The 13,344-nt window shown below is 51.2% G+C and overlaps 1 protein-coding gene across 1 annotated transcript in view; it reads right to left on the reverse strand.

Annotated features, from left to right (window-relative positions):
* Positions 1-749: 749 nt before the first annotated feature.
* The window catches only part of Slx9 (SLX9 ribosome biogenesis factor), a 34,809-nt gene continuing 22,214 nt past the window's right edge, over positions 750-13,344 (reverse strand). Inside the window, exons 4-6 of the mRNA XM_004669424.2 lie at positions 11,648-11,795; positions 3,877-3,945; positions 750-1,045 (exon numbers count right to left, since the gene is read on the reverse strand). Coding sequence (XP_004669481.2) covers positions 922-1,045; positions 3,877-3,945; positions 11,648-11,795 — 341 coding nt within the window. The 3' untranslated portion in view covers positions 750-921. The remainder of the gene's footprint in view (positions 1,046-3,876; positions 3,946-11,647; positions 11,796-13,344) is intronic.

Raw genomic sequence — 13,344 nt, forward strand, 5'->3', positions numbered from 1 at the left:
GGCTGGGACCACTCTGGGCAGTAGGAAGTGGGCACATCTGGCACCTCCCAGACATAGGGCAGGACATGGCCCAGTATAGGTCCTAGGTCCTGGGAGCACCCTCCTGGACTTCCACATACTGACAACAAGTTCTAATGAGGTATCTCAAGGCCCAGGGTCTGCTCTTCACAATTCATCCTGTTTTCAGCCACTCCTGGGCCAGGCTTGCCCTATCTCCAGGGTGCACAACTATCTGCTCCCACAGTCACAAGAGTGACCAGAGGGAACGAGCAGCCTGCGCAGAGAGACTAGAGCAAGGTCAGGCCTGGCCGAGGCACAGTGCAGATGGTGAGGGCGGTGATGGGAAAGGAGCAGGTGGTGGCCTCACAAGCACCTATGTGTCTTTGGTGGCCTGGGGCACGACAGTCCCTCCTCTGGGGATAGTCCCAGTAGGGTGTTGTGGCCACTGAAGCACCTGAGGATGGCAGTGGTCTGCAGCACTGGGCCAAGCAGGCCCGGCCTGTGCCCTTCTTCTGCCAGGATCCTCTCACACAGCTGGGAGGTGCTGAGGCCTCAGGAAGGTGTCAGCACCTGCAGGGATGGAGTCTTTGACAGGCCCCCTGTTTCTACTAGCATCGCCCCACCATGTCTCTGCCCAGCTCTGGGTTCCCACCTGGGAGACACAAGCTTGTCCCATAAGGAGTTGGTCCAACCTTGGAAACATGGCAGTGCCTATGAAGTGGAAGTGGACTCATGGGAGTGGCCTCGAGTCAGAGTCCACAAAGCACTTTATTTGTCCTCACATGGCTCTCCTTCCCCACTCCTCACATCATGAGCAAGGCTGGTGAGGTGGCCACTCCAGACTCAAAACAGGACTTGAGAGCTGCCTGGCACCTCTGCAGAATCTGCAGCCTCGGGAGTTCATGGTGCACACTATGTTGGTCAGAGCTGTCCACCACCTTCCATTTGCATCTTCTGGGCCAGCTGCTGCCCAATAGCAAGCAGGGGACTGGCCCTGTAGGCTGGGCTGGCCAGCAGCTCCCGAAACCGAGTTCTTTCTTCCTCACTGAAAAAAAAAGGAAAGCGTAAGTCAGCAGAGCACAGTGAGAACCCCAGGCCACAGCAGACAGGAGAGGCTTAGGGTCGCCGGAGGCATCATGCCTGGGGCTCAGGGACACAGGACAGAGCTGCACACAGACCGCAGCACCTACACCCACCATGGAGTGTGTTATGGGGTCCCCCCACCAAGAGGCCTGGAGGGATTTCAGAGGGACTTGCTGATGAGGCAGACACTGACAAGGGGACACGGCAGCTCACATGCCCTGAAGACAAGCGGCCTTACATAAGAGGCGCCTATCTTCCAGCGAGCCCAAAATAGATGCACACAGGAAAGCCGTGAGCACCGGTGGCAGTGCAGGCTGCTGGCAGAGGTGGCTGGGGGACATGGTGCCAGGGTGATGGGTTGTACTGGCACAACCCTCACACTTAGGGCCAGCCTGCGGCTGCTCTCAAATGCATGAGATAGATCCCTGGCTGCCAGGTCTTCTTACCACTTTCTCTCGTTCAGCACGGCCACTCGGCCACCCTCTGGGAGTGCTGTGCAGCTGCCTAGACTCCAGCTAAGGTGTCTGGAGGATGGCAAAGGTGACCCAAGTATACAGGAAACCCCAAATGATTGCTCTACAGCAGGATCTTCCCAAACCCAAGGGGAAGGGGAGCTCTGCTCTGGCCTGTGCCAGGGTGACCACAGTCAACTCCAAACCACACTCAACTCCAAACCACACGTATTCTTGGCTGTGAACAGGATGCCTCACTCTGGCAAGGGGAATAACACACAGCACAAGGCTCTACGGTCCTCCTAATCACTAGCTGTCATCTCCTGTCACTGACATCTAGCCCTGGTGTGTCCAAAGGGGCTCTACACCCAAAGAGAATAAGAAGCAGGCCTAGGCCAGGACCTGGTTCTACCTGAGCCCGACAAGCTACACTCCTCTGACTGCAGCACATTGTGTCCCAGCCGAGCAGCACAAGGAGCCCAGGTGCTGCTCGGGAGGAAAGGCTGCATGGCCTCCGGATAGGGCTCCGAGTTCCTGGAGGTGGGGCTGTGACAGAGACTCCGGGAACTTGACTACCAGGAGCACACAGGCCAGGCAAGCGCTGCCCCAGAGAGAACTGTCTACGCCAGCTGCAATCACACAGAACTGCTGTGAGAGAAGTGGGTTCAGAGAGGAGGAGAAACAAAAAGGGCACACATGAAACTTGTAAAACTTCTGAGTGAGGGCAAGAGCTGCGGGAGGCAGGTGGAAGAGACCGACGGGGACAATGCTGCTCTGAAGCAGAGAGCATGCAGTCATGTGGGAGAGAGGTGACGCTCAATGGGCCTAAAGGCTCTGGCCTGTTATCCCAGCTGTTTGAGAGGCTGAGGCAAAAGAATTCAGGTTCAAGACCTTCCTGGACAACTTAAGAGAGACCCTATTTCAGAGAGTAAAGCATTGGACAACAGTGGAAGAACACTTTTCTAACATGCATGAAGCCCTGGGTTCAAGCCATAAAAAAGACCTTAACCTATAAATTGAAAGGGCACCATGTGATAGAACATTCCACATTATGAAAAACCTTAGCACAGGCTGGAGATGGTGCTGTGGTTAAAGGCACTTGCTTAAAGGCAAGCCTGTCATCCCGGTACCCATGCAAAGCCAGATACATAAAGTGGCATAGGCATTTGGAGTTCATTTGCAGCAGCAAGAGGCCCTGGTGTTCCCTTATTTTCTTTCTCAAATTAAAAAAAAAAAACAAAAAAAAAACCAGCAGAGGTTAAAAAAAAAACAGCATTTCAGAAGCAAAACAAATTCTACCAGGGCCTAAGATAGCGGCTGCCTCAGGCTTCCCCAAAGCTAGCTCTCTGGACCGGGGCCAAGTCCACACAGAGGCTAAAAGAGCAGGGCCAGCAATTCCATGCCGAGATGACATCCACATGCAATGTCAGCAAGCAGGACGGTGTGCCATGGACACAGAGGGCCCTGGGGCAGGGCACAGACGCCACTCTCCACTGCAGCGCAGGCTCCACTGTGGTGGTTTGATTCAGGTGTCCCCCATAAACTCAGGTGTTCTGAATGCTAGGTTCCCAGCTGATGGAGATTTGGGAATGAATGCCTCCCAGATGCAGTGTGTTGTTGGGGGCGGGCTTATGGGTGTTATAGCCAGTTTCCCCAGGCCAGTGTTTGGCGCTCTCTTCTGTTGCTATTGTCCACCGTATGTGGGCCAGGGGGTGACGTCCACCCTCTGCTCATGTCGTCATTTCCCTGCCATCATGGAGCTTCCCCTCGAGCCGGTAAGCCAAAATAAACCTTCCCACAAGCTGATCTTGGTTGGGTGATTTCTGCCAGCAATGCGAACCTGACTGCAGCACCCACCCACCATGGCAGACAGATGAACAAGAGGCACGAGGAGAGGGGCCATCAATGCCCACTGACACTGTGTTCCACATGGTGGGGCCAGTCACCAGTCTCCGGGAGCACTCCAGATGTGCACCCAAGACCTGAATGCAGGACAGCACGTCTAGATCCTCTCTTTTAAAAATATTTTTATTTATTTACTTACCTGAGAGAAAGAGAGAGGAAGAGGCAGATAGAGAGAATGGGTGCACCATGGCCACCAGCCGCTGCAAACGAAGGCAGTCGCATGTGCCCCCTTGTGCATGTGGCTTATGTAGATCCTGGGGAATTGGACCAGGGTCCTTTGGCTTTGCAGGCAAATGCCTTAACCACTAAGCCATGTCTCCAGCCCTAGATCCTCTATTAAACAATGAAAAGACACCTGGAGTTGAAGTCAAACCAGGACCAGGGAGGAGATGGGAGGCCTCAGCATGGGGAGGCTCTGGTGGCGGGGCTTACTCACAGGAGCTGCTGTTTCTGGGATGTGCTCATCCGGTTGAGCTCCACTGGCCTTGGCTTCCTGGCTACCTTGCTGTGGACACAAAGAGGCTGAGTTAGCCAGACATACCACTTCACCCAAATATCTGCCTCTGTGGTGCCCCCAGTACCTAGACTATCAGGAGTCCACGAGTTCCACACTACCCTCTGGCTGTGGAGGCTAGACCCACGTCACCTGGTCACCATGTCGGGAGCAGACAACCACAGTATATAGGAGTGACCTCACTTCTCAGGGTCCCATGTTACATGGAAGAGACCATCACCCCAATGTGATGTATCATGTTTGCCACAAGCCACCCAGGTAAGCAACCTGCTCTGGACCACATGCCCGCTGCAAGGACAGAGCCCTACCCTAAAAGCACACAGCGCTTTCTGCCAAGACACAATCACCAGCCATTTGTCCTCCCTCTTCTCTGTGTAAGGCAGGAAAGAAGGGCAACATACCTGTGATGCCAGTGTAACCCTGGGAGCCAGCCACAGCCCCATGGGCATCCTGCAGATGCCAGAATGCACAGAGGGACCCTGGCAGGCAAGATGAGCTGTCTGCCAACTACCAGACCAGGATATCACATGATGGTGCAGACTTGGGGGACCGTCTGAGTGCCTGGGGATCAGCGCCAGGCAACACACACTTCTAAATTAAACCCCAAGGCCAGCAATGTTCCTACAATCCCCCAGAACGCCAATCAACCTTCAGAAGTTCAGAAAATGGACGGAGCACCACACTCATCAGCCCGTCGGCCAGCAAGGAAGCTTGGCAGGGAGAAATAGCACAGCAGAGCCCCCAAGGCCTGACCAGCGCCTGGGAAGACACCATGCCGGGATGAGAGGCCGTGACGCGAGGCAGCCCCAGAAGGGCAGGAAAGCACCAGGTCCTGAGGCCAACACCTAAATTTAGACTGTGGAGCAGGAGGCCTGATCTCTTATTCATGTTCCCTTTAAAATATGAATGAAAGACATTTTGTGTCTTCTCTTATTGTCACACCTCACACCTTCTTGTATTCTGGCCACTCGTCCTTCTGGGAAAAGAATCTCAGGCTGACACTTTCCTGGGCCCGGCCTGTTAGGATGGTCCCCTGGCGCCTCCCAGCCTGCTGGCTCGCCCCTCCTGAGGTCCCCGGAACCACAGGATGTGAGAAGCATACACAGCACGCACACAGAAGCATCTAAGAAGTACTGGTGGGGTACCTACAAGACAGCCTACGGAGGGGCATCACCTTAGACGGGAGCTGGGAAGACCCTCAGCCCACTGACTGCCAATATAGGTGTGGGGGTTGGGCATCGAGTGGTGGCAGCAGCACCAGGCTTTGGCAGCGACGTCCCAATGCCTACTGGCCTCGCAGCAGGCTGCAGAGCTTCCCTGACCGCAGGGTGAGAACACAGCTCGCCTCTCGGAGGCTCTGTGCTCTGCACAGGACGACGGACTTCCTAGAGCACAGCTTTTTTTTTATTTATTTTTTTTGGTTTATTTTTATTTACTTATTTGAGAGCAACAGACAGAGAAAGAGGCAGAGAGAGAGAGAGAGAGAAAGAATGGGCACGCCAGGGCCTCCAGCCGCTGCAGACGAATTCCAGATGCGTGCGCCCCCTTCTGCATCTGGCTGACGTGGGACCTGGGGAACCAAGTCTCCCACCGGGGTCCTTAGGCTTCACAGGTAAGCGCTTAACTGCTAAGCCATCTCTCCAGCCCAGAACTCACAGCTTTTTAAACCATTGGTCCTGGCTCCATTTGGGGCCACATCACTGGAAGGGGGGGGGGCATCAAGAAAAATTTGGCAATAAAAGGTTCAGAACATGGATTAATCAAAAATTAATTCTAAAGCCAGACGTGGTGGCACGATCATCGTGAGTTCGAGGCCACCAGAGATTGCCTAGTGAATTCCAGGTCAGCTTGGGGTAGAGTGAAACCCTACCTCGAAAAAACAACAAAAATAATTCTAGACTGATTGAGAGGGGGAGGGGATATGATGGAGAGTGGTGTTTCAAAGGGGAAAGTGGGGGGGGGGAGGGAGGGAATTACCATGGGATATTACAATTATGGAAGCTACCAATAAAAATAAATAAAATAAAAAAAATTAATTCTAGCCAGGCATGGTGGTACATGCCTTTGATCTCAGCACTCAGAAGGCAGAGGTAGGAGGATCACTGTGAGTTGGAGGCCACCCTGAGACTACATAGTGAATTCTAGGTCAGCTTGAGCAAGTTAGACCCTACCTTGAAAAGCCAAAAAACAAAAAGAAAAGAAAAAAGTGAATTCTAAATCAGATGTACAAATCGTAGGTGTTTGCGGCGCCATCACTTCATTGCGGCTTTCTTCTGAACACGCACCACACAATGCCCGTGGGCGCTGCCAAGCACATTGTGGCTTGGATTCGAAACTATTCTCTGGGATGAAATGCAGAGTTTTTACTGTGCACAACAGAAACAATGTTATAATTACAGAAAACTAAGACATTTTCCTACTGGCATTCTTCAACATGTATCAAGTTAGTGTATCTTTGGACTGAATTATGTTAGAATGCTTGATTTGTTTTATTTTTATGTTTTTCAAGGTAGGGTCTCTCTCTAGTCCAGGCTGACCTGGAATTCACTATGTTATCTCAGGCTGGCCTCAAACTCACAGCGATACTCCTACCTCGGTTTCCTGAGTGCTGGGATTAAAGGCGTGTGCCACCACACCTGGCAGAATGTTTGATTTTTAAAATTTCTGTTCAAATTGCTGACTTAAATTTTACCTAAAAAAAAAAAATCACTAGCCAGGTGTGGTGGCACACGCCTTTAATCCCAGCTTTTGTGAGGCAGAGGTATGACGATAGCTGAGTTCGAGGCTACCCCAAGACTACATAGTGAATTCCAGGTCAGCCTGAACTAGAGCAAGACCCTATCTTAAAAACCAAAAATAAATGAATAAATAAAAATAAATCATTAACATAGGCTGAAGAGATGGCTTAGCAGTTAAGGCGCTTGCCTGCAAAGCCAAAGGACCCAGGTTCAATTCCCTAGGACCCATGTCAGCCAGACACACAAGGGGGCACGTGCATCTAGAGTTCGTTTGCAGTGGCTGGAGGCCCTGGGGCGCCCATTTTTTCTCTTTTTCTCTATCTGCCTCTATCCCTGTCAAATAAATTAAAATAAAAAAATATATTTTTAAAAAAACATTTACTAAATTTTTACTGGAAGTTAGGACAGAATTTCCAGCATTTTCTGAAAGGAGTCTAAATGTACTTCTGTTATTTTGTGCAATTTACACAAAGCACAGACAACTAATGAACTCTGACAATGACGATACTTTATGTCACGCAGTGTTAATTTTCAGTCAAGAGTCTTTTTAAGAAAACAAACAAGCATTTCTATTTCATTATTCTTCAAATTTGCATTTATCTTTTTTTTTTAAATTATTTATTTATTTATTTGACAGCGACAGACACAGAGAGAAAGACAGATAGAGGGAGAGAGAGAGAATGGGCGCGCCAGGGCTTCCAGCCTCTGCAAACGAACTCCAGACGCGTGCGCCCCCTTGTGCATCTGGCTAACGTGGGACCTGGGGAACTGAGCCTCGAACCGGGGTCCATAGGCTTCACAGGCAAGCGCTTAACCGCTAAGCCATCTCTCCAGCCCTGCATTTATCTTTAATAACGGTAAAATTATATGTATACCAAAGGATTGCTTTAAAATGCATTTCTTTATGATTTGGTATCAATAAATGCTTGATTTGTACACCTACTTTCTATACCTGGGATCCTGTAAGACTTTCTCTGGTGCAGGGCTAGGGCGATGGCTCAGTGGATCCATGCTTGCTTCATAACTCTAAGTACCTAAGTTCAGATTCGTAAATATTTTATTTTTATCTTATTTGAGAGAGGGAAAGAGGCAGAGTGTATGTGAGAGAGAGAGAGAGAACGGGTGTGCCAGGGCCTCCAGCCACTGCAGATGAACCCCAGGTACATGTGCCACCTTGTGCATCTGGCTTACGTGGGTCCTGGGGAACTGAACTGGGGTCCTTTGGCTTTGCAGGCAAGCACCTTAACTGCTAAGCCATCTCACCAGCCCCCCTAAGTTGATTCTGAGACCCGACATAAAAGGCTGGAAGCTGTGGAGGGCCTCTGTCATGCCAGTGTACAGAGAGAGGGGAGGCAGAGAAAGAATTTCCCAGAAGCTTGTGAATGAGACCCAACTTCAAACAAGGCAGAAGACGAGGACCGAGCCTGCAGTCATTTCACACCTTCCCCACGTGTGCCATGGGATGCACTTACACGTGCACTATTAATTAATTAAATTATTATTAATAATAAATAAGCCTCTCTCTCTGGAGCAAAGCTTCCATTTCTACCCAAGATCACCTCATCTCCTGCTGGGGAGCAGGGCCTCCTGGCAGTGCCACTAATTAAACCCAGACTTTGCCTCGGGAGTCCTGTGGCCCAGGCCAGCCTTAGAATGGTTCCCTTTGGAGTCCAGAGGGAGCAATCACTTGAGGGAGCTCCTGGAGGGCACTGTGGAGACCCCGGTATGGCCCTTAGTATGAGAGCTGGGCCACAGGATATGTGGCTGTTCCATGCCACATATTTTGAGCAGAGGACAAAACTGTGGGCTCATGATGGGGAGGTAATATGATGGGTAATGGAATTTCAAAGGGGAAAGTGTGAGGGGGGGGGAAGGGAGGGAATTACCATGGGATTTTTTTAATAATATTGGAAAATGCTAATAAAAATTTAAAAAAATAAAAAAATAAAATTTAAAACACACACAAAACTGTGGGGTCAGAAACAAGTCAGGTGAGCCTCAAAGCCAGCCCTTAGTACAGCAATCAGGGGAGCCCCTTCCTCCCGCTGAGGAACTGAATCATCCAGGAGCAGTCCCGTCCAAACACGGGCCTGACTCCACAGGCCCAGCCTAAGAGTGCCTGATAGTCAGAGCCCCTGTCTAGGGAGCAACACTGGCTGCAATCCTGGGGGCACAGGTCACACCGTGGTGCTGGGACAGATAGGCCGAAAGCTTTCTCTCTGGTCCACCCATCTCCTTTTCAGCTGATGCTAACCCATGTCCTTTCACTGTACAAACCACAAACATGGAGCAACAGTTCTTTGAGACTGAGACGGAGTCCTTCTAGAACCACCAAAGCACAGCAGGAGGTCTCAGGAAAGCACCTGCATCTGCAGCGTAAGGATGGTCTTCTAACAGCTCCCACGCTGACAGCAAGCACTGAGCTTGGAATGTACACTCTGTCTGCTCTTCTGAAGCAAGACTCCAGGGAGTGACCACAACCTTAGCCCAGCTCTCGTATCTATCAGCCTTTCCTAAGGTGAGAAACCAGGTTCCTTGGAGAAATCGCCAATGGTAGGACTGGACAGAAAGTACCTAGGGTGGCTCAGTACTGGTTCACAGTGACAAATTTAACCAATGCAAGATATGATCAGGGAACGATTGCTGCCAATTTTCTCTAAGTCTGAATACTGCTTGTTTTTGTTGTTTTAAGGCAGGGTCTCACTGCGTAGCCCAGGCTAGTTCCTTTGGTCTTACTGCAATCATCTTGTCTCAGCCTCCTGAGTGCTGGGGTTACAAGTATGGACCACCATGCCCAGCTTCTAAACTGTTTCCAAACAAAAGCATACTCAGGAGCTGAGATGGCTTGGTGGTTGCAAAGCCTGCTAGCCCAGGGTTCAATTCCCCAGCACCTATGTAAAGCCACAAAGAAAGCAATGCATGCATCTGGCATTCACCGACAACGGTAAGAGAACCATGGAGCATGCACACACATACACTTACGGGTGCACACAAAAAATATATTTTATGTATATTCAAAAGGCTGCCCCCAGAGTGAGACATGCTACACACAGTATATGTATCAGGCAATGTTCAAACCTGGGGCAGAGAGCTGGGGCAGTCTGGAACTTTCTCTCTCTAGCACCTCAGAAGCCTGGGCAGGCGTATAGCCCTGACACATTCCTCCACGGGCTGGCAGAGCAGGCTGTTTATGCAGCTCTCTCCCTTCTGGGAGTTGCAAGCACATTTTTCAGATGAGAAAACTGAAAGAGGGAAGGGACCCTTGACCAGGGTCACATTTTTGCTTAAGGACCAGGAATGGAATCTGCATTGCCGGCTCGGTTCAGCCATCAAGTCTCAACCCACTGTCAGTCCCGTCTGGCCCTAGCATCCTGGGTACCCCATCTTGGGAAGCTAATCTGCAGCCATCTGGCACTGCAGCATGTCACCAGCCCTGTGAAAGGGTGGGGGCTCACAGCTGAATTACACACAGCCCCCTACTTTTTTCTCAGATGGAAATTCAGTAGGAGAAAAAAAATTATTTTTAAAATAGGCAGAATTAGAAATGACTAGCTGGGTGTGGTAGCTCATGACTTATCCTACCACTTGGATGGATGAGGCAGGTCTGCCTCAAGTTCTAGGATAGCCTAGGCTACACAGTGAGACCCTGTCTCAAAATAACAACAAAAAATAATGACAAAAAAAAAATACTGAAGCCGGGCATAGTGGCGCACACCTTTAATCTGAGCACTCGGGAAGCAGAGGTAGGAGGATCGCTGTGAGTTCGAGCCCACCCTGACACTACATAGTGAATTCCAGGTCAGCCTTGGCCAGAATAAGACCCTACCTCGGAAAAAAAAGGGGGGCGGCCTGGAGAGATGGCTTAGCAGTTAAGGTGAATGCCTGTGAAGTTTAAGGACCCAGGTTTGATTTTCTAGGCCCCACGTTAGCCAGATGCACAAGGGGGCGCAAGCATCTGGAGTTCATTTGCAGTGGCTGGAGGCCCTGGTGTGCCCATTTTTTTCTTCTCTCTAGTAAATAAAAATAAAAATAAATCTTTAAAAAAAGTCTGAGAGAAAGGAAGGGAGGAGGGTACTTAATAGGTTGATATTGTATATATGTAAGTACAATGATTGAGATGGGGAGGTAATATGATGGAGAATGGAATTTCAAAGGGGAAAGTGTCGGGGGGAGGGAGAGAATTACCATGGGATTTTTTTTATAATCATGGAAAATGTTGTTAATAAAACTTAAAAAAATTTTAAAAAGTCTGAGTTTCTCTTAAGTGATCTTAAAAAAGAAAGAAAGAAACACTGAAAGCCAGTAAACGTGACAGAGCAGAAGCCCAAGCTTGCCCATGTGCCCAGCAGAGGCCTTCAGCCCTGTGACTCACGTGGCACAGGCAGCCCATATTTGATCCTTTCCCTGCCTGATGAGGATGTGCTCAGGGCTGTGGGGGATTCTGTGCCCACTCACTGAGGTCTCCACACTGGGCACCCGGATAAAGAAGGGGCCCTTGCTCACAGTGCATGCTCCAGTAGGGGTAAGGGAAGAGAAGGACACTGGCAGGTGGCAGGTGAAGGTCCTCAGAGAAAAGCATGCCAGGGTCATCTGCAAGGGGAGCAGGAAGGGCTGGCAGACACAATGTAATGTCCCAAGGCCTGTGGCTGACCACGGGCAGGCATGCAGGATGGCAGCCAAGGTCAGCTGAGAGAGAAGTCTGGGGAAGCATATACCCACGGGCTGGGCAGCACCCCATATGGGGGTGAGTGCACATCAGTGCTCCCAAAGACCCAGCCACTACCAGCCTCAATGCAAGGGTGCCAGGCTTTCTCTGCCACATGTGGCTGAAACATTGGCTGACGGGCCTTGCAGGGCCAGGAGCCTCTGTGGTCTCTTGTCCACCCTCACCTCCCTGGACCCAGGGCTGCTGGTCATGGCTCTGCAACACCTGGCCAGTGCTGGTGAACACTTACCCCCTGGTCTGCCACCGGCTGCTGGCCTCCAGCTCCTGCAACTCGGGCAGAGCATCCCTCAGCGGGTGCAGGTCCCCCACCACCACTGTGGCCCTGCGCTTCCGCTCTTCCCTGAGCTTCTGCTCAGCCAGCTTAATGGCTTCAATTTCTAAGGCACAGGAGACAAGTGAGACAGAACAAATGTGAGTTAGAGCCACACCTCCCAGAGGCCACCAATGCCAAGATGCCCACTAAGCCCTGTGTGCCCCTGGGCTCAGGTCCTCCCCCGTGGACAGCCATGTTCAGTTTGCTGCTGTCACCTGTACTGTGCCCTGGAGACTCAGGGGCGGGCCGGCTTGGAGTTATTTTTTTCTCCTTAATCACAGAGGCGTGCGTTAATTACGGGGCTGACTGTGAGTGTGGAGCTGAGGCATGGAGGGCTCCTCTACTGAGGGAGGCCGGTGGCCGTCAGAGCATATGCAGGCACAGGGGTCTGGCACAGGAACAGTGGACAAGAGGTACTGCGTTCCACTTCCCACGGCCACTCACTGGGAAGCTATGGTCTCCTTCATGCTGGACAACCTGGACCGGCATGGTGCCTTCTTGAGGCTGCATGAGGGGACAGGGGTACCTACAAGAATGGGCAGAGAGTTGTAGGGAGTAAGGGGTGGCTGTGCCACACAGCACTGGTATAAGAGTGCATGGCGGGGTGCAGCCTTGGAACTGGATTTTCAAAAGATTATCTATTTCAAAAGGGCTAATATAATCAATGTTCAAACTTGCTACTGGCCTGACGGGGCTTATGGAATGTATACAATTCTGGGACAAAGCCACTCTCCCCAGGCCTACGGAGCAGGACAAGGCCCTCTATCCAGATACTTCAAACATGAGGTCAGCCTAGCAGGGGGTACAGCAAGAAGGGCATCCAGAAGGCTCCTGCCTGAAAAGCCAGTACTGATGCCCCCCCCCCAGGCAAGGTGCTCACTTTGCCCTAGGGCAAAGAGAGCCCTTCCTCCAAGCCCTCAGCCCAGGGCAGTCTCAGGAACTATTTGGATTTATAAGGTGACAATTCAGTGTTTTGTTTGTTTGTTCCAGTCTTGCCTGGAACCGGGTGAACAACTTGCTCAGCACCTCATCAAAACCAGGCCCTCCTTGCTGGAGCCAAAACCTGGGAACTGAGCTACCCTGGCGAAGACTCAGGCAGGAGGCAAGGCTGGGTGCCCCAAGGCCGGCTTCCTCACAGGCTGGCAGGCCCAGCCCAAGGAAAGCTAGGCAGAGGCCCGGCCTGCCCAGGAAGACACACCCCAGCAAAGCCAAGCCAGCAGTGCCCAGGCAAGAGAACTGAAGGAATCACAGACAGTGAGGTGCTGGGCAATCAGTGTGAGCCACGGCAGTGCTGGATAAACCAGGAAAAAAGACTGGTCACAAGACAAGGCAAAAAGAATGTAGTAAAATTCACATCCACTCACAAACAATGAAACCACAAACAGAAAAAAGTCCCTTAGCAGAGAAAAAAACCTTACAGTAAACATCAGACACTGGGTATGAGCTTATGGGATTTCTTGGCACTCCCTGCGGCAGGTGGATGCTGAAGACCGAGGCTGTGGGGCAGCAGAGGAGAGACGGCAGTCAGACGGGAGAGCACAGCGGCCCTCTCCCGGCAACCCCCATGAACAACTGCCAAGCAAGTACCCTGCTCTGCCCAGGAGCCCATAAAC

The sequence above is a fragment of the Jaculus jaculus genome, chromosome 5, assembly GCF_020740685.1.
Source record: "Jaculus jaculus isolate mJacJac1 chromosome 5, mJacJac1.mat.Y.cur, whole genome shotgun sequence".
NCBI lineage: Eukaryota > Metazoa > Chordata > Mammalia > Rodentia > Dipodidae > Jaculus > Jaculus jaculus.